We start from the raw sequence: 22,056 nt of genomic DNA, 5'->3' as shown, positions 1-22,056 counted from the left end.
CAGGTCTTTTATAATAGTTTATTTTGATGACAAATAAGGTTGCACTCAGCACTGAGCCTTGGGGTACTCCTCCTTCCTGTGTGTATATTTGTGATAGATTGTTTTGATATTTTACCAGGAAGGTTTTAACTTTCAGAAAATTTTTTACCAAGAGTGGTAAGTTTCCTCGCAAACCAATACTGTGGAGATCTTTAAGAATGCTGTATTGCCAGGTAGTATCAAAGGCCTTTTCTATATTAAGACTGATCATTATTCGATGCTCATCCCTTAGAAAAGCATTGCGGATATTTGCTTCTGCTTTTATCATGGGGTCCAGAGATGATCCGATTTTACGAAATCCGTATTGATTTATGTTAAGTACATTATATGTTTCCAGAAACCAGGTTAATCTGTTGTTCACCATTTTCTTGAGGATTTTCCCAAAGCAACTTGTTAGCGCTATTGGTCGATAATTTGTAGGGATTGCATGATCTTTGCCAGGTTTGGGTAAGGCAATTATAAGGGATAAGCAATGCTTTTAGAGATTTTTGATTAAGTTGTTGGATCATTTCATAGTGAACTCCATCAGGTCCTGCGGCACTCTTCCTAGACTTAGCCAGAGCTTTTTGTAATTCTTCTATGTTGATAGGTTGGTTATATGGGAGTTGTTGGTTGGTATTAAAATTTAGTCTATATTTTTCAGCTACAGTTTTCGTTTTCTGAAAAGATGGAGTATATGCCGATACTGCTGATATATTTGCAAAAGTAGGTGCCAGTAAGTTTGCAATTTCCTTGGGGTTGGTTATCTCCTGTCCATTCCAGATTATTAGTGGAGTTGGAACTGAAAGAAATTTCCCATTAAGTTTTCTGATTTTGTTCCATATGACACAGGTATCTGTATTTTTGTTAATTGTGGAGGCGAAATGTATCCATGATTCCTTTCTACTTTTACGCTGGAGATATCTAGCTTTGGCTCTGGCTTTTTTAAAATTTATGAGATTGATGAAAATGGGATATTTTCGGAAGAGATTCCAAGCTTTATTCTTCTCTCTTTTGGCCATACTGCATTCTTCAGTCCACCATGCTGTGTCATGTTTATGGTATTTTCCAGATGACCGAGGAACTGTAGCTTCAGCTGCTATTAAAATTTGGTTTTTTTTTTTTTTTTTTTGGTAGTTGTTGGCGCATCAGCTTCTGTGGCCATAATGCACCTCCCAAGGTTTTTTGCAGTACTTTGATCCAAGCCCGAGGCAGGATTTGAACCTGCGACGTTTGGGTTGCTAGGCAGGCACTTTACCCATCCGGCTAGCCCAGTCGGCATTTGGTTTGTGGCATGAGATGTAGCATTGTCTATGGGCTGAGTGGTGATTATTTGTTCGTCTATTGCTGCAATTGTTTTATATTTAGTCTAGTCAGCTTTATGGAATCTCCATCGTTTTTGGCCATCGTGATGTGCAACATCATTTGTTAGTATTTTGCAGACCACAGGAAAATGGTCGCTATTTAGTGGATTATTTAATATTGACCATTCAATCAATGGATATGTCAATTGCAGAGGCTGTTCCAGTGAGCAAATGGATGTATGTCTCAGTTCCAGTATTAAGGAGAGAGAGGTTTTGCTCTTCCAGTAATTTCTCAATCAATTTACCACGTTTGTCTTGGTGACAGGATCCCCACATGAGATGGTGACTATTTAAATCTCCCATGATACAGACCGGAGCTGGGAGCTGGGTTACTAATGCTTCCAAATCTGAAAGAGAAAATTCTTGATTTGGGGGGGGGGGGGGTAGAGTGAGACCAGTGAAAAAGTAAATTGTATTGAGACTCGAACTGCAACTGCTTACAAAAAATTTTGTAGTTGGAGGCGTTTACATAGAATTTTAGAATCAATTAAGACTGCAACTCCACCATGAGCTCCTCCGGAAAATCGTCGGTCTTGTCTATAGGTACCATAGTGATTTACTGCTACGTTTATTTGTGGAGTTAGGTTAGTTTCTTGAAGGCAGATGCCTACCAGGTGATATTTATCAATTAGGTTGCGAATGTCATCAAGGTTACTGCAGAGACCTCAACAATTCCACTGTATTATTGTGTGCATTACATTGGCTTTGTGTTTGTATTTGTTTCTGACTTTTTACGAGTGGGGGGGTCTTCTTGGATCGCTCAGGCTTTTTCTCTTTTCTGGGGAAGATTGGGCAAACTTCCATCTCTTCCTCAGCATGTATCTCTAAGATTGGTTCTTCTGGGACTTCTTTTTCACATGTATCCATATGATCATGGGCAGGGAGTTTGTCATCTATATCTATGTTTTTAGTATTTATGGTTAGCCGTGACATAGAAGGCATTGATTGTGGAATTGTAACAGGTGTATTTATGGCTTGATTAGAAGTTGAGATTGAAGATGATTTTGCTGATGGAGCTAGGATTGAGCGAGCCCAATCAGAAATAGAGATGTTTGGTGGGACTGTAACTTTGGTTTGAACTGAAGTGGTAGTGGTGGTAACAGCAGTTATCTGTTTATGCTGTTGGACAGTTGCTGCATATGAGCGTGTTATTGTAATTGGTGATATTTGTTTCTTTGCCTCAGGGTAGGAGACTTTGTGATCAATTTTATACTTCTGAATCATTTTTTCTTTTTTCCATTTTTCACAGTCTTTGGAGTAAGCGGAATGGTTGCCTCTACAGTTTGGACATTGTAAGGTTTGTGCAGAACATTCAGTATGGGTATGATCTTTGGATCCACATGAAGCACATACAGCAGTCCCTCACCATACTGCTTGTGAATGCCCAAATTTTTGACATTTATAACATCTGATTGGGTTCGGTATATACGGTCGGACATGACAGTTCAAGAATCCGGCTTTGGTGGATTTGGTTCAAGAATCCGGTTGGTGGATTTGGCAAGTTGAAAGTTAGTATAATGTTTCTGGTTGGAAGTAGTGAACCATCCTTTTTGATTAATATTCTTTTTACCTGAATAACATTTTGTTTTGAAAGCTCTTGTTTAATTTCTTCCTCAGATACATGTAGAAGATCCCATTCTGTTACAACTCCTTTTGAGTATTTTAAGGTGGCATGAGGTGACACTTCTATGGGAGTTCCTCCAAGTGTTTTCAATTTAAGTAGCTTGTCAGAATGCTTGGATTGTGTTGTTTCAACAAGCAGGTCACCTGATCTTAGTCTGCGAACCATTTTTGGTGAGCCAGCGGCATTCTCTAAACTTTTCTGGATCAGAAAAGGAGAAAGCTTGCTGACTGGCTGGTCAGTCAAAGAATGTATTATGAGGAAATGAGGCCAGATATTCTGGTCTGTATCCTTCTTTTGTCTCTTTGCATAGGAAGGGTTGTAAGCTTCCTGCTCTCTAGAATGTGATGGGACATTGATCCCGCAAGAGTCAGTATTGGTATGGTCCATTTTTGCTTCTTTTAGCCCTTGGTAGAGAGACTTTTCTGCCAAGATTTCCGGACCTGCCACGGGTAGGCAGGAGCAGTGCCTGGTGTGACCAAGTGAAGAGTAGTAGGGGTTAGTAATATACTATGAGAAAATAAAGAAAGGTGGCTTTCCTTCCTTGCTCTGTACAGGGACTTTTGTTATGAGAGCTGTTATAAAATAAATAGATTTTTTAAATCGCTTTATGGAAATCGCACTGGAAGTACAGAGAAATCGCTTAGTCACAATCGCTTGGCACCTGGGGCCTTCCCTCTCAAACATGCTGCTGTAATAAATCTACAAAATCTTGCTAGTGTGCGAGTCACCAGCCCACAAGTTCCAGTCATTGTCTGGGAAGTTAAAATCTCTCATTATAAGAAATTCTGAATTACTGGCCCACTCTATTTCTCTGTACAACCGTTCATTGTACTCATCAGAGTCATTAGACCTATAATACACTCCTACTCTCATTTTTCCTTTCCCAGTGCTTATGATACACCAAACTGAATCAACATTGCACTGTCCATCTATGTCAACTGGATGCACTTCCTCAGATTTTATGTAACTAAAAACATAACCCTGCTCCCTTCCTATCCTTTCTGTACACGTTGAACTCCCCATATTACAATTCTACACTGTTTATATCTGTGTGACACCATGTCTCTGATATCCCAACAATATCTGCCTTTGAGGTTTTGATCAGCACCTAAAATTAATCAAATTTATTTATTAAACTCCTAGCATTGGTGTATACGTAAGTATACATGCACCTGTTCTTATTCTTAGTTACCATAACACAGCCCATGTACTTACTTGTTACGTGATGACTCCCAGCCAGAGCTTGATTTAAACTTGTTGTGACCCTAGGCTATAACATGTACGAGGCCCTTCATTGGTTCACTTTGACAAAATTAAAAAAGAAGTTTAGTTTATGTGTAAATCCAGCCCTGCTCCCAGCAGTCCTTGAAATCCCCATCTCCTTGTTTTCCAATGTGCTGCTCATTCCAAAAGAAGCAGTGCAAGAATTACTTTCACCTCTGCCAGTGGCTACTATTAATCTATTAGTCTGTGTATCCCCCTGAGCTAGAAGTTTTCCAACCCACCTAACACTGCCTCGATAACATCAGCAAATATTCTTGCAGCCTTTCCATTTAAGTGTATCCCATTCCTGTAGAAGCAGCCTCTCCTGTTAACAACCACAGACCACACTGAGAAAAATTCTACCCTATTAGCCTTGCACAATCTCTTCATGGTCAAACTGATTGACAAGGCTCTCATCACTTATACTCCCTCCTATCATTTCTGGGCAGAATTGCAGACACTTTGAAATTTATCCCTAATTTGCAGTTTTTTTTTTCAACATTGGCCTGTGCTTGTTAATTAATTACGCCGTTCTCCTACTCAATGTCATTGGTGCCAACGTAAACAACAATATCACTTTTTGTGCCCTTAAAAGATGATATCTGCTGTACAACATCAACTTTCGTTCCTGGCAGATATACCCTGGTCCTGTTTCACCTATCCTTTTTGCACAATATATTTGCCATTTCCCTGACAATAGAGTCACTGACAATGACTAGTTCCTGTGATTTGGGACATATGGATGTACTGTGCAGTTCAGGTAGCCAGCTTTGATCAAATTAGGAGATGTTGGTGTATTGAAAGTAAGGATGAGGTTTCTAGTCGGGGCTATATTCCCATCACTATGTACAAACTTTTACTTTGCAGTTGTCACTCCTTGTGAATTTATTTCTAAAAACATTTCCTCTTCAGTCATCCCAAGGGGCATGATCTCATTCAGAGATTGTGCCTTGGGATGAGTTCCACTTATTGTGTGGTATTACTGTAATTGCATTCCTCCAATAGAGGTGGTTCGGAGGAGCTGCTCTGAGTGTTTATCAAGCTTGGTTTCAATGAGGATATTCACAGACAGCCATTTTACAGATTTAGGGAAACCTGCCAACCCTTCTGAATAAAGAAGGGTGACATTTTCTCTATTGGTTTCCCTCCAGTGGAATGGATTATCGGGTATCTAGGTGTTCGACCTGATACAGGTTCAGTTCTGGGCCTTTTTGCTGAAGTGTTTTCTTCTGCTTCATTGCCATTATTTTTTTTTAGTCGGGACCGTGTTTTGGTCCCTGAAGAATGATTAAGGTTATCCGGATTCAAAATAAGTTTGATTTTGCTTCAGTGCTTAGGCTCCCCACCCACCATGGAGCCCAAGGGAATGTCCATTACCCTGCAAACAATAAATGCACTTGGGAGTGGGATGCCAGGATACCCCCAGGCACCATACCTGCACTACTGCCAGCCTGAGTTTTGTTCTTAAGACCATGAGGGTATGGGCATGGCATTGATATGGTTGGCCAATGCAGGTGAGCACACAAGCCAACTGATTCTGAGTGAGCCATCCCAGGACCAACCATCATGTTGAAGCAGGGGCCAAAGTGGTGTGTCGAAGCTTGTCCCCTCAACAATCAGAACCCCCTTTCCAAGTTTTCATGGGTTGCACAGCATGGCAAACATGCTGGATTTCTATGGTGTCAGACTGGAATCTAGGCTGTGGGCATTGGATCCCAGTGATGCTAATCTGAAGGACCAGCAGCATTACTGGGAAGTCCCATTCACTATGTCCACATCAAGGGGGGGGGGAAGACTTTCTGAAGCATGTCCCACTGTTCAGCAAGGAATAGAAATCAAAGAAAACAAACTCATTTCTGTCCAATATATAATCCTTTGGAGGTAATCAGAAATACATTTTATTTCAACAAATACACAACTAGTCATGCACATTAGAATATAAGCGAAATAAGGTAACTATAATGCAAAAATAATAAATCAATTTCAACTTACAGATGGTCAAGAAAACCAGCTCTTAATCTTTGTTACTTTGAGCACTAAAAGGCAATCACTGAAGTAACTATGTGGTAGTAGCCCGCATTTTTTACTTCATACTCACCTAAGTAGCCAAATTCCATGACACATTATAAAACTATATAACTCCCTGACCATACCTCCTCTTCCAACTCTCCCTCAACATCTTACTGATTAAGCTCACTTTTCCTCATCCTCTCACCCTGCCCTGAAGTGTTGGGATTCATTGTGAGAACGAAATGTCATTTTAATAAAACACTCCTCCTCCTCCACAAAGATTTTTTTTTTTTAAATAACTGCTATCAGTCCTAGCCATTTCCCCCTCCCCTTCATAATTAAACTTTGGTATTTTTATTTGATTAAGAAATTTCATCTAGAATTTTTCAGAATTTTGGTTCCACCAAATGCTGTCAACCTAGGTAAATGCTGAGTGGGCACGCCAGTCTAAATGTGTGTGCATCAGAAAACTCTCACTGTTAGATAAGCATCTTTGTAGCACAAATTCAGCATTTAGACAGGTATTTTGGGAGACAACTACTCGGCCCACACACAATTTAATTTATACCAAACCATTTAAATGCACATTTGTATGCAACTTTTCTCAGGGAAACACTCCCATTCTCTTAGACATACAAGGTATGTCTGAAAAGTTTTATACTACATTCATTAAAAATTGAAATATCAAGGAAAACAATTTATTACCCTATAATCTTCAAAGTACATCCCTCATAACTTGATACACTTCTTTGCACGGTCATACAGCTTCTGGATGGCTCTGTGGAACTGATCTTGTAGAACCCTGCTTAACTCTCTTTACATTAGTTTGGATCTCTGAACCAATGTCAAAATGATGACCCTTCAGGTGGGATTTCACTTTGGGGAACAGAAAATAATCAGTGCCAAATCCAGTAAATATGACAGATGATGGTGCACTGTAACCCCTTTTGTGAAGTAACTGCTTGACAATGGTTGCATTGTGTGAAGGCACACTTTTGTGAAGCAAGAACCATTTACTTGACTCAGCTGCATCTGGCCTAACACATCGAATTCTTTTCAACAGTCTGTCTGTCATTCCTCTCTAAAATTCAGTGTTAACTGTCTGTCCTTCCAGTAAAAAGTCCTTGTGCACAACTGCTCAAGTGTCAAAAAAAAAAAAAAAATCATCAATATCACATTTTGGTTTGAAACTTTTGGAACTGGAATTTCTTTGACTTCAGCAAAAAATTTTCTCCAGCCCATGCAGTTGGCTGTTGTTTTGTTGTGGGTTCATATGCAAAGCACTGGGATTCATCAGGTATGATTTTTTTAAAAAAGGCTGGATTGCTGTCTGCCATCTCAATGAAATCTTGACACACAGCAACTCATTCCTCCTTCTGTTCCACTGTCAGTGCATGGCATGTGGTAAGAAGTGCAAAAACACTTTTCTTTCTTTCTTTTTTTTTTTTTTTTTAAATCTTTGACAACAATTGAACACATGGTATCCTTCCTGATGTGAAGCTGGTCTGCTATCATCTGGAGCAGCAGTTCCCAAACTCTTGAGATTTATGGACCTCTTCAAAAATCAAAACAAGATTGTAGACCCCCTTCAAAAATCAAAACAAGTTTGTAGATCCCCTTCAAAATCAAAACAAGTTTGTAGATCCCCTTCAAAATCAAAACAAGTTTGCAAACCCCCCTTCAAAAAAGAAAACTCAGTATGAACACTGGGTTTTCTGAAAAGAAATTTCAAAGTTATGTGTGAAACAACTCAACTTTATTCTTATTTTTATACAGATACATAATAATAACTTTATTTATCATCAATTTGCTATACACAGAATAAATAATTTGAAATATGTATACAATTATATACACTAATCTTATCAAAAATAAGTAATGTTCTATGATGAAGTTAGTTGGGATTCTATCAGTATATTTTTTAAGAAAATAAAAACATATTCGATACCTTCTGAACATTTTGCAGACCCCAGTTTGGGAAATGCTGATCTGGAGGGATAGGTGATGATCTTCCATTAACAGTCACCAAACTTTTTCCATGGCTGAGTCTGTAATAGACTGGGATGGGCAACCACTCCATGCATCGTCCTGAACATCTTCCCACCTTCACGGAACCATCCATACCAGCAAAAAAATGTTGGATTGTCATACTGCTTCATGTCCATAGGCTGCATTCACCACTGCAACGGTTTCTATTGCACTTTTTCTGACATTAAAATAAAATTTTATTGCCACTCTTTGCTTGATCCTTGAATCCATGATGACATTATTTTATTGCACCAACTTAAACATGACTTTTCAGTAGAACGCTTTTGTGCACACTGACGAAACATGGCACAGAGCCAGTTCAGACTTGATAGCAAAAAGTTTCAACAGTGACCAATGAATGACACTGATAGTATCATTTAAAAAGATCAGTTCTAAAACTTTTCAGACACATCTTGTACATGTGGGAACCAACAATCATGTGGCTACAACATCAAGCACCCACTCATTATAGCTAATGTGTTAAAGCATGGCTGAATGTACAACTATCTCCACAGACTGCACAAGGATGTTCCATTCTTGCCCAGCTTAGTCGCCTGAGGGGTCATACATTCAAATTGAGAAAAGACAGTTGTAGAATAGGTGTGGGGAAATTTGCCTTTAGCCAGAGGGCAGTTGATTGCTGGAACAAATTTCCATCTGTTGTTGTACAAGTTGCCAACTTAAATAAATTCAAGGCAGAACTAGACAAACATTTGGAGATAATGGATGGGTGAAATGGGAAGTTTTTTTTTTTTTTTTGGCTGATTCTGTATAAGCTTGCTTTCTTGCATTGTATGCCTCTACTAATGGTAATGCCCTAGCCAGCATAATCTCCAGGTATCAATCATATTAATATTTATATATAGAGTTCCATGAAGGAGAAAGTTTAGTATGAAGAAATGCACAAGACCAATTAATTAAATGCACATAAAATGCTGCTGCCGACAGTATCAACAATTTATAGTGCATACTAAAAGTTTCTGCATGTTTGGCAACATTGCCAAGCATGCTTTGAGGATCAAGGAGATGACATTGGACATTTGTTATAAAAACTGCTTGAGATTATGAAAGTTACTTTCTCAAATTATGTTGTTACATTATGCAATATAATTTCCCATTTTCAATATCCATATTTCTAAAGTTATTAAACATTCAGTAAAAAAAAAAAAAAAAAAGTGTTTTTTATAACTTTTTATTCATTTATTTACAAAATCACTTTCATGTTATTTATTTTTTTTAGATTTTTTAAAAATACTTATGTTAGTTTTATAACTTACACGATTGTGTCTGAAATATAAGAAGTGGTGTCACAGGACTAAATTTTAATTTTCTCCTCTGGGACAGGCACAAAATCAAGGAACTTATTATAAGACTATATATAAAAACTTTACCATATTAATGGCATCACATGAATTCAAGCATGTTCTTTGCGCAACTCTGTTAAACCAGAAAAACACAAACAGAATGGAAATAGGGTTCAATAGACCCCTGTATTTCCATTACATGCAACACAAATGCAATTAAATTTTTAATGGCACAATAATCTCAGTATCATCAATTACAGACAAAAATTTTTTAAACATATACATTATTATAAAGCTGAATCACAAGGTAAGTGCCAAAGCTATCACAAATGCTATCTCATGGTCTCTCTATTCCTCACCACCATGTTTTAATAAAACCAAAATGGATGACTTAAAGCTGTATGTAATAATTGACTGTACAATGTGCATTTATACAAAAGGCTAGTCTTTTGTATACCAGGAAGAATGTGAATGTTCTAATAGGTTCAGACAATATCAAGAATTTTTGATTTTGTTCACTCTATATTTATGTATAGATATTTTTTGGCTTATATATTTCCTGGATATGTTGTGTGCACATGATTTTAATAGAGGAGGGAGACAGCAATCATATTGTAAGACTCATTAACTTACAAAAAACTTGAAGACTATATAGGAACTATGCATAAATCACTATGCTACAGCTGGATAAACAGCTAGTAAAATAATCCATGTAAACCAACAGAATATGCTATAATACTTTTGTCCTATAAATTGGAACATTAACAAATTGTCATGAAGTTTTGTTTCTAAACTGAATAATAACTTTTAATTTAAATTATATATATATATATAAAATGATCTAGAGTAGTGGTACACAAACTGTGAGTTGTGATAAACTGACCACAAACAGTTATTTCTTCTCTTTCTCTGTCTGTTTTTTTTTTTTTTAACTCAGAAACAAATGCCAGTGATTTCCCATTAATTCTGGATCAAATTCGAGGGAGGTTGGGGGGGGGGTACAAAGACTTGCATGGACATACACGGAGGTGCAGTCCAACAAATTTGTCTACCACACAGCACTGATCATTATTATTATTCAAAATAATTAGTACTTTGTATTATTTGATACTGAATTAACTATGTTAAAACAGTACTGAATCTTTTCCACATAACAATGTTAGTTATTATTCTGTGCAAGAAACAAACTTTTTTTCCCTTATGATTTTGCCATTATTATTAGAATAATTTAATTAAGTTACAAAAATTATAAATTATTAGCAATTCTTAAACTTCATTTGACATTTTTGCTTTGCACATGCACAACACAGTTAAAAAAAACTTAACTTTCACAATTTATAAATAGCAGCCTCCTACCCAGGGTAATCCCTGATGACAGCACCCGTACAGGGGCATTGCCATTACTATTAGGATCAACTGTTCTGCCAACAGGGGTGACTCCACCTGAGGAGCTTGAATTGTTGTTACAGTGAACATTACCACTAGAGATAAGATCTGTGGAACGATTTCGCCGATGAACAGCCCCTGAAGGAGACTGAGAAAGCCCTGGGTCTGAGGGTGTTCGGGAGTGACCTGAGTTGGCAGGACCATGAGAACTAGCAGCATGGGTGGGAGGTGGGGGTGCAGCTCGCTTCTTGATACTGCCATGGGAGTTGAGCCCAGGGACTGCAGGGAAGAAAAGCAGGGGACTGGTTAGAATTATAATATAGTTAGTAGGTTTCAGAGATTAATGGGATAATTTCATTTGAGCTGGGAAAAGCAATTTAAAATTAAAAATACCCACTGCCATATATAAATATCATATACCACTCATAAAGCAATGTTGACAAAATAATATAAAATATTATTTTGTCAACATTGAAAATATATAAAATAATTCAACAAATGGATAAAAATTGAAACAAATCTGGATATTTAAAAATAAAATATCCAATATTACAAAAATAAAAAGAGAGCACCTAAAAAATTCTTCAAATTAGACTGTTTTCTTATATACCCCTCTAGTTGTTCAAGGGTAGGCTGTACATTATATTTCTATACAATTAGCAGGATAAACCAATCCTTATTTATTATTCAATGACAATGGCATAATTATTTTATACAGAGTTACCAGAATTAAAAGCTGGCCTGGTTTGGAAGGTACAAAGAATAATTTATTATATAAGCAGGTTATTCAGAATGGGAAAAGAGGTTCAGCCAAGAGAAAAATTAGTTTCAGAAAATTATTACCATTAAGCTGAAAAACTGAATTCAAAACAGAAGGATGCTATGTGTTAATTCTGGCAGGTTCATGAATAATGGATGTTTTTAAATCCACAAGTAAGCTAGGATTGCAGCAGTAAACTAATTTTCCGAAATCTTCCCAGTGAAAAATCATATGGTGTCAAATCGGGGAAGCAAGGTGATCATGACAACAAAAACTCTGCACTTCCTTCTGTAAATAAAATAAAATTTCTGTTTATACTTCAGGACAGGCACATAAGGTCAGAGGAGTATATTTGAGAGCAATTACAAGAACACTACCATATTTTATTGTATCACATTATTCAGATTTATATGCATGTGGGGCATATAAATCTAAACTTTTACGCTCTCCATTTAGCCTTAGATGTGCTTAGTCTGAGAGACTAAATGTGCTATTAGGAGTTTCTTCACAGGTCTAGCCAAATGGAGTGACACTCCACTTACATAAAAATGAAAAGTTACAAATTTGTTCCTTTGCTGCATATTCAAAATAACAATTTACAGGAGCACATTATCGTTCAGCATGACAATGTTTTTAATACATTCAGTCTACACTCCTATGGCAAAGAATGACTTCGCTGTCAAGCTATACCATAATTACCTTGTAAGGAAAGAATACTTCCAAATTTTATTTTTTTACGAGTTACGTTGACTGTACATTACATTCAGATACAGTAAACATGTCATCATGACAATTAAATAATACAGTCTACACTCTGCACTGCAGTTCACTGCCCAGTTGAAAGCTGTAACTGGCCATGAAACAAGGACAGTTATCATAAGTTTTCAACTGGAAAATGAACTGAAGTTGTCATAATGCAGTCTGCGAATTCTATGCAACTTGTAAACAAAACTGAAGTAGCACACCTGCTGCATAGTAGCATTAGGTAAAATTAACTGCCAGGGGCCAATAGCATGACTACTAACAAAGTAATCAGGACTGGATCCCTTCTTAAACTCAATGCATGCTGGATATGAAAGAGCATTTTCATCAATTTTCTGAACTCCATTCCAATTTATCACCTTGCTGTTAAAGTCAATGTCCTTGTTCTTAGAGAGGTGACCATCAACAATCCATGAAGCAGCGCGCACACACACACACACACACACACACACACACACTTGTCATCCATATAAATCAGTTTAACTAATAAGCTCATTCTGTTAAGTTAAGCATTTTGATGAATCCCACATGGTTTTTGAAGTGGATCTGTTTTTAAGACATTAGTATGTGCATTGAGATCATCTCCACCGTTTTTTATTTTAGTTCTTTTATGCTCTAAAACTCAGAATTCACTTAGCTATGACTCACATCTTCAGACTTTTTTTTTATTATTTCTCGACTAATAATTTCAAGAACTCTCCGGCAAAACCAAATAAAATTAAATCCCATGGGAAGTTTTGACATTATTAGTGACTAACTGGAATTAATGTGTCAGACATTTACTGATTGTTACCAAAACAAAGGAATTACAGTAAATCATACCCGTAACAATAATAATGAACTATTTTCTGTTTCCATAGCTAATGTTCTTCCTTTTTAGCAGAAATTGTCGATATTCTAAATATTCTGCTTTTATGGAGGATTATTTTGCATACTTTTGGAAGAGGCTGGCTTTAATTCTGGTCATTCTGTAATTTGCACTGTTTCTCAAAGTGTCCTAACAGTTTTTATAAAATGCTTTTACAATTTATAGTAACACTGAAATTTATCATAGAATTTGCAATTTATTGCTTATAATTTATAGTAACTTTTTAATACAATGTTCTCACAATTCACATTAGATAAAGTCACTGTCTGAGCTTGCATATCAAAGCCTAGTTCATGACTGTTTTTTAGCTGTTACTAGGCTTAAATGGTCTAAAGTTAGAGTGCTGGTCTGGTCACTGGAGATTTGGAACAATGTTTACCACACAACTATTGCACAATGCATGCAATGCAGTGGAGAAAGGAATCTACTTGCTGAGATTATTTTGCAGACCTTTATTGTATCCTGTAATAACTTTCTCAGCAAGGTAACAATTAAATCTGTTTCTAATTAATTTAATTGAACAGATTTAATTGTTATTTATTTGTACTGATGTGTGTGTTGTGTGGTATATCAAATATTATACATGTATATAGGTATACAATGTACACACAATATACTGTGTATACATGTCAGTACAAATAAATAGCAATTAAATCTGCTTTTAATACTTATCATGCTTAGAAAGAGTTCATTACAGGAGACAATGAAGATCTGTAAAATAATTTTAACAGGATAGTCCGTTCCCCATACCATACTGCATACATTGCAGTGGGTGTGCATAGTCTAGGAAACAAGGCATGCTATTAGGAGCTCCTACACAGATTTAGTCAAATGGACTGACACCCTGCTTATGTAAAAATGAAACATTAAGTGACTTATGCCCTTAGCTGTGTATTCAAAATCACATGACTTACAAGTGCACAATGTGTTCACAATGACAACATTTTTAATACACTCAGTGCACTCTTGAGGCAAAGAATAAAGTTTCTGTCAAGCCAGAACATTATTACTTCAGGTAATGAAACAGGAACTTCTGAAACCTAGAGAGTTTTCCCAAAAGTTTATTATGCTACAGCCTTGTAAGAAACTATTTCTGAAGACTACATTAAGACATATTTCAGTTATTGGATTTTAGGCACAGCAATGACTTAGGCCATACTGCACCATTGTGGAGACCATGAGTGTATTTAAGAGCAAGTGATGATCAATATAAAGGGCAGATGGGAGGAGAAAAAGAAAGAGTGGAAATGTTGGACTAAATTTAATTACATTAAATACAGTGCATTGATATAATAGGGATGGTTACTTATTAATCAATCTTCCAGTTGCTCATTTGTTCTCTAAACATCTGATTAAAATGTTGTTGTTGTTTTTTTATTTATTATTTATTGGTGAATTATTTCCAGTACATTTTCTTTTTCTGTAAGTGGAGGGAAAAAAACAAAACAAAACAAACAAACAAACAAACAAACAAGATATCTGTTGATATTTAATGCAAATGTTCACTTATTTATGTGGATACATCATTATTAATCTATCAAAGTCATCAGTAAGCATAAAATGAGAAAAACTCCAGGATATGCAAGCTAAAAAAAAGTAGGATCCACAGAAATTATGGGATGAGTGACTGGGAGGGGGAAATATAAGCATCATTTTCATCATTTCTATTGAACACCACACGCAAGTTTGTGAATGCATTATTCTTTCTCTTTTGAGTTCTTCAGATGGTTTATTTCTATCTCTTACTAATATTTTTGTTTCATTTATATTAACCCGGCAGTGGTTATGGATCACCTGACAGGTGACTCTTGTAAATAACATTCCCATGTTATTTACAAGAGTAAGAGATAGAAATAATCATTAATCATTAACCAATGATTAAAAATTTGAAATTTTTCTACCTTCCCAAATACAGTTAAACTGTTACTGCAAGAGTTTCTGAAGTGGTTTTTATACAGAACTTTTGTGTGAGAACCTGAAAGGTGACTGGCCACCATCTTTACAATTATTTAGCTTTTGACCGAAGGGTGGAATGATACCAGACAAGCGACAGTCAAAGCTCTTTATAGCAACCTCCCAGGAGAATAAGGAAAAGCAGTCATTATATCAAAAGGACATTATATTAATAGTTCAATAAACCAGCAAATGAAAAAAGAAGAAAAGTTTGAATGTTTAATATACACTCAGTGATGGCTGAATTACGACCACCAATCTAATACTGTGTTGGACCACTATTCACACTGATAACAGCTGCTGTTTGCCTAGGCATTGACTCTTCTAGATGTCTGTAGAGATCTGCAGCCATGCTGCCTGCAAGACTTTCCATAGTGTCGAAATAGATGACAGTTGCGTGTCCATACACCTCACTCCCCATTTCAAAACATCTCACAGGTATTCAACTGGACTGAGGTCAGGTGAATTTGGAGGCCAATCAAGATGGGTGATATCTTCATTGTGTTTCTTGAATCACTCATGCACAGTTTGGGTCCAATGACACAGAGCATTATCACTTGGAAGATCCCATTTCTGTCTAGAAAAATGCAACACAACAGAGTGCATGTGGTCTCCTAAGAGCTGCTGGCAGACCTCAACAATAAACCTTGGTTCATATGCACCAGGGATCCTAGTTCTTGCCAGCAAAACATGCCCCATACTAAGCACTCGCCTGGATAGTTTGTTTGTTTTTTGGTTTTTAGGAGCATTAGCAACTAAGGCCATTTTGCTCCGGGGATATGCGGTGGTCATTCTCTGACCTTTCCGCATCCTCCATATTCGGTGGTCACCGGCTCGAACCCCGGTCTAATCAAGAAGTGTGTGCTATACACTGCTGCTCCTGCCCACCTGGCTACGGAGGCACCGCCTGGATAGTGCATACCACACATGATGGGTCCATGGACTCCTGTTGCTCGTGCCAAAACAAAGGTTCCTGTCAGTATGTTGCACCAGGTATTTGGATTCTCTGACAAGCACACCATTTCTAGTCCTCCATTGTTCAACCAACATGTTGTTGATACCACAGCATTTGCCATCGAAAATGATCAGTGAGGAGAGGGTACCTCTTCGGTTGTCTGCTGTGAAACCCTATACGTCTGAAAATGCAGCGCATTGTCATTTGAGATACTGTTCTTGCATTCCCTATATTGTATTGCAATGTCCATTGCTGCACAGCAACCTGCCATTGAGTCCGTACAACATGCTGCACCCTTTGCTCACCATGAACATCCAACTTTCTTTGTACACTTTGACCACAGTGGGCAATGAGCAACCAACAAAACATGCCATTTTTGATATGGAAGCAACTGATGCATGAGCTCAATCATGCCTTTTTGAAACTCTGTGATACCTTTATTACTTTATCACTTTGACTTGCATGACCAGATGCAAATTATCAGTGCTCTAGTGCTCGAAAGCTGTTTAGCTTTTTATACTGTGAGCTATGCCGTATAGTCCTTTATGGATGGGGGTGCTCATAATTCAAGGATCACGGGGTGTAATTCTACTAATACAATATATAATAATATAATTCAGAATATATCCCACAGTATTAAACAAGAATATGAAGATTGTATATTTTGAACTGATTATATGCATAGTAAGATAAATTTTAAAGTTGTATATGTACAGTAATTAAGTATACAGTATACAGGGCCTAACCATAGACAATAGAATTCCTCTCTTTAAAATAATCTGTAAAAATGCACTGCTTCTATGGCAGAACATAGTTTAAAAGAGAATTATGAAGGTGCATGATAGAAGTGAAGTTCTAATCCTTGATAAGTGTACTTCACTGAAATTTCTTACTCAACCACAGTAAGTTTCTCTTCTTCATCAAAACAAATTTTAGGTTACATTACACCTGCAGTGAGTTCCTCTTCATTGATGCATATTTTGAAACATACAATGTCTGCATACACTTTGGTGTAGTCATCAAAACACCTTTCCCTCTTAAGTTTAGGTAACAGCTCACATCTCAAAAATTTCTGCATTATTATTGGACTATTCTTCATGATTAAGACGGGATGAAGCATGCAAAGCTTCATTTGTTGTATCATTCAAGGTGAAAAAATCCAGCAGGTTTGAATCAGTTAGTGATCATTTTTTTGTCAACCTTATCTCATGCTGAAACACATACATATATTTCCGCAACAAGTCAGTTTCACACTATGTTTTGCTTTCGAGACAGCACAATCTTGTTCAATAGCATTCTTCAATAATTTTTCTTGAAGCATTGGATCAAATGGCTGAAGAACTGATGTCATAGGTGGCAGGTAGTCAACAATGATTGCATGTAGGCCATTTATTTGGAACACAAAGAGCAAAATTTTTATATTCTACTTGGTCAAGCCTTTTGGTTTTAGCATTAGTAGAGGCATTTGATGCAAGAAAGCAAGCTTATGCAGCATCAGCCAAAAAAAAAAAAATAAAATAAAATAAATAAATAAAAAATAACCACTTCCACTTCACCCCTCTGTTAGTTCAAAATACCTGTCCAGCTGAGCTTAAACTTATTTAGGCTATCAACTTCCACGACAAGGGATGGAAGTCTATTCCACCAACCAACCACCCGCTGGCTAAAGGCAAATTTCCTCACGTCTATCCTACATCTGTCTTTCCTCAATTTGAATTTATGCCCTCTCAGGTGATTATTCTGAGCAAGAGGAAGAATCCCATCAGCATTGAGCATGCACAAACCATTCAAGGCTTTATACACCTCTATCAGATCACCTTGCCGGTGCCTAGTCTCCAGAAACTGTAATTCGCAAAACTTCCACCTTCCCACCACCCGCTGGCTAAAGGCAAATTTCCACACATCTATCCTACATCTGTCTTTCCTCAATTTGAATTTATGCCCTCTCAGGTGATTATTCTGAGCGAGAGGAAGAATCCCATCAGCATTGAGCATGCTCAAACCATTCAAGGCTTTGTACACCTCTATCAGATCACCTCGCTGGTGCCTAGTCTCCAGACACTGTAATTCGCAAAACTTAAGCCTTTCTTCGTAAGAGCACCCCTTTGTTCCATTCACTAATCTTGTTGCCCTTCTCTGTACTCGTTCCAGCATCTCTACATCCTTCTTGAAATGAGGCCTCCAGACCTGTATACAGTACTCTAGGTGTGGCCTGACCATTGCCTTATACAAGGGAATAATCACCTCCTTATCCCTGCTAGAAATATTCCTATATATCATTGACAATACACCATGAGCTGCTCTTGCAGCCTATCTGCACTGCTCAGAAAACTTCATTTCTGCCTGCACAACCACCCCCAGGTCCCTTTCATTATCTACCACTGTCAGTGTAGTATCACAGAGTTGATACATTGCTCTGGGGTTGCCGTTTCCCATATGTAGTACTTTACATTTATTGTCAGCAATGCCCTCAAACCTTTAGGCATCAGGGCTTCTGAGCTTTCCTGATGATTAAAAGAGGAAGCTTACCTGGGCCATACATGTTTGCTGCCAGAAAAATGGTAATCCATTCTTTTACATTTTGCCACTACATTTGTCACTTTTAATGTAAGTTTTTTTTAACCTGGTAGCAACTTAAAAACCGGCATTAAAGATATCATTCTGGCTGGTCATATGTCATCCATCAGAAGAACTGAAATCTTCAGCATTCACCTAATGTGCAAATAATCCAGCCTTAGTTTTTAAAAGATTTCCAAAATAATTTTTTTTAAACAAGAAAATTTCTAGAGTACCTTTTCAAGATCTAAATACTTTGCCCTTCATGCACTGATCCTACCTGGTAAGTAGATTTCTCTAAGTTTTCAATCTTATTTTAATCTTCCAAAATGGCTCTTAAGGATGCCTATCTGTTTAGCGATGTTGAGCTTAGAATGTACACCAATACCTACAGCTTGTAAAATCTTAATTTTGCCTGCAATTGGCAAAGCTACCTGCTTTGTAGGAGTGATAGTGATAAACATACAGTATATATGTACTGTATGATGAACTTCAGTTGAAACTAATTTCAATACATTAGTGGGTATTAGAAATTGCCAGTGGGCATGGGAAATCACTAAAATATGATTTCTCATGGTCAGCTGCAAGCTAGTTAGTTTCAATATTCTTTCATTTAGATAGAGGGATGGAACATTTGTAGATGCAGAAAACACATTTGACTTTTAAGGTCATTATAATGAATGTAAAATAACCCATAGGTTTATGAAAAATCTGATGGGATCTACCACACGAGTTGTTATAACATGTTAAAAAGCGGGTAGCTATAAAGAGTGACCTTAACTTTAAGTTACTTGTTATTTGGAAGAAAAAAAACTAGTAACCTCAAACATTTATTTCAAAGTAACTAATAGCACCAAATATATAGAACATAAATTAATTGAATATGTTTTTTAATTTTTCAATAATATTTATATATATACAATAAACTGAAATATATGCACATGTTCATGTTTGAAATTTTGCACACTAAACACATTCACTGTACTTATATTTGAGAAAATGCAGCCATAGTTTTCGTAAAGTTGAAAAACATCAACATTCTGATATCCTCAATATTTCAAAAATTCAAAAATAATGGTTGAAAAGAAAGTTTGAAATTCATAACTAAAAGCAAACACCTATTTTTGTGCTGAGCTATAAATCATAACATATGTAAAAGTGACTATGGTGGTCTCAGACAGTTCTTAAATTCTGTACAGTGGGACCAAATGATGATCATACAAAGAGCAAATTCTAAATGGAAAGCATTCAAGGAGGTAATTTTGGAAGCTACTAGGCTTTCTGTTCTCCATTTAGGAGTAAAATGTAGGCATTTTAGGAATAAATGGATGTCAGACGAACTAATAAGACTCGTGGCAGAGAAGAAAAATGCATGGGAAACACAAATTATCAGGCAACACAGAAGACTGATAATATAAGTTAGCCTGTAATCAAGATCTGCCAACCCGCACTGGACCAGCGTGGCAGATTATCGTCCATTTCCCTCAGCATGAATTGTTGAGGGGGCTTCCATCCTGCAGTGGGTTGATAATGGCTGCACTTTACTTTTACTTTTTTTTACAAGCCACAAAGGTGGATAGGCAAGCAAAGGCAGTTTAAGAGAAATCTTTGGCAAAGAACAAAGACTTCTTTACTTATGTAAACTCCAGAACGAAGGGGATGAATCAGATTGCTCTACTTGATATTGATGGTTTGACTCTTGAAGATCCTGCTGAAGTAGGATCATCAAGAGTCAAAGAGAGCTGACAAACTGAATGAGTATTTTGCATTTACATTCACACATGAGTTATTCAAGGAGGGAAATGCCACAAGTTTATCAAACTCTAACAGGGAGCCAAGTGATTTTGTAATAACTGAGAGCAAAGTGAGGGAGAAATTGTTAGCATTAGCATTAGTAGAGGCATTTGATGCAAGAAAGCAAGCTTATGCAGCATCAGCCAAAAAAAAAAAAAAAAAACCCCACTTCCACTTAACCCCTCTGTTCGTTCAAAATACCTGTCCAGCTGAGCCTTAAACTTATTTAGGCTATCAACCTCCACCACAAGGGATGGAAGTCTGTTCCACCAACCAACCACCCGCTGGCTAAAGGCAAATTTCCGCACGTCTATCCTACGTCTGTCTTTCCTCAATTTGAATTTATGCCCTCTCAGGTGATTTTTCTGAGCTAGAGGAAGAATCCCATCAGCATTGAGCATGCTTAAACCATTCAAGGCTTTATACACCTCTATCAGATCACCTCGCTGGTGCCTAGTCTCCAGACACTGTAATTGGAAAAACTTAAGCCTTTCTTCATAAGAGCACCCCTTTGTTCCATTCACTAATCTTGTTGCCCTTATCTGTACTCATTCCAGCAGCTCTACATCCTTCTTGAAATGAGGCCTCCAGACCTGTATACAGTACTCTAGGTGTGGCCTGACCATTGCCTTATACAATGGAAGAATCACCTCCTTATCCCTGCTGGAAAAATTCCTGTATATCATTGACAATACTCCATGAGCTACTCTTGCAGCCCGTCTGCACTGCTCAGAGAATTTCATATCTGCCTGCACAACCACCCCAAGTCCCTTTCATTCTCTACCACTGTCAGTGTAGTACCACAGAGTTGATACGTTGCTCTGGGGTTGCTGTTTCCCATGTGTAGTACTTTACATTTGTCAATGTTAAACTTCATTTGCCACCTCTCAGCCCATCTGCTCAACCTTTCCAGATCCTGTTGCAGCAGCATAGTGTCAGTAGTGTCCTTGACAACCCTGCCAACCTTTGTATCATCTGCAAACTTGGACATTAAGCTTGATATACCATCATCAATATCATTTATAAATACAGAAAACAATAATGGACCCAACACTGAGCCCTGAGGGACTCCACTAATAACATTAGTCCACGATGAGCAGTGTCCATTGATTACCACTCTCTGTCTTCTCCCCCTCAACCACCCCTTTATCCATAGCAGCAATTTGCCTCCAATGTCACACTGCTCCAATTTGTGTAGCAGTCTTCCATGTGCAACAGTATCAAAAGCCTTTCTAAGATCCAAGTATATAATATCAAAGTTATTCCCTGCATCCAGTTCTTTTGTGACTGCATCATAGTATCCAATCAAGTTGGTCAGGCAAGACTTCCCCTTAACAAAACCATGCTGTGTCTGAGCTATAACTGAAGTCTTGTCTAAATGATCCTGCAGTGCTTCTTTAACCAGTGCCTC

The 22,056-nt window shown here is 37.3% G+C and overlaps 1 protein-coding gene across 3 annotated transcripts in view; it reads right to left on the bottom strand.

The window, feature by feature from the left end:
• Positions 1-22,056, bottom strand: part of Asap (ArfGAP domain of ASAP) — a 673,774-nt gene that overhangs the window by 165,603 nt on the left and 486,115 nt on the right. For 2 of the 3 annotated variants that reach the window (XM_090375988.1, XM_090375989.1), the window contains one exon: positions 10,968-11,276. The exons of the other annotated variant lie outside the window; for it this stretch is intronic. In XM_090375988.1, coding sequence (XP_090232114.1) covers positions 10,968-11,276 — 309 coding nt within the window. The remainder of the gene's footprint in view (positions 1-10,967; positions 11,277-22,056) is intronic. 3 annotated transcript variants of the gene reach the window in all.

The sequence above is a fragment of the Mastigoproctus giganteus genome, chromosome 6 (genome assembly GCF_048544385.1).
Source record: "Mastigoproctus giganteus isolate SK-2022 chromosome 6, ASM4854438v1, whole genome shotgun sequence".
Taxonomy (NCBI): Eukaryota; Metazoa; Arthropoda; class Arachnida; order Uropygi; family Thelyphonidae; genus Mastigoproctus; species Mastigoproctus giganteus.
Note: the sequence above shows the minus strand (reverse complement) of the source record. Positions and strands in the feature narration are given on the sequence as shown.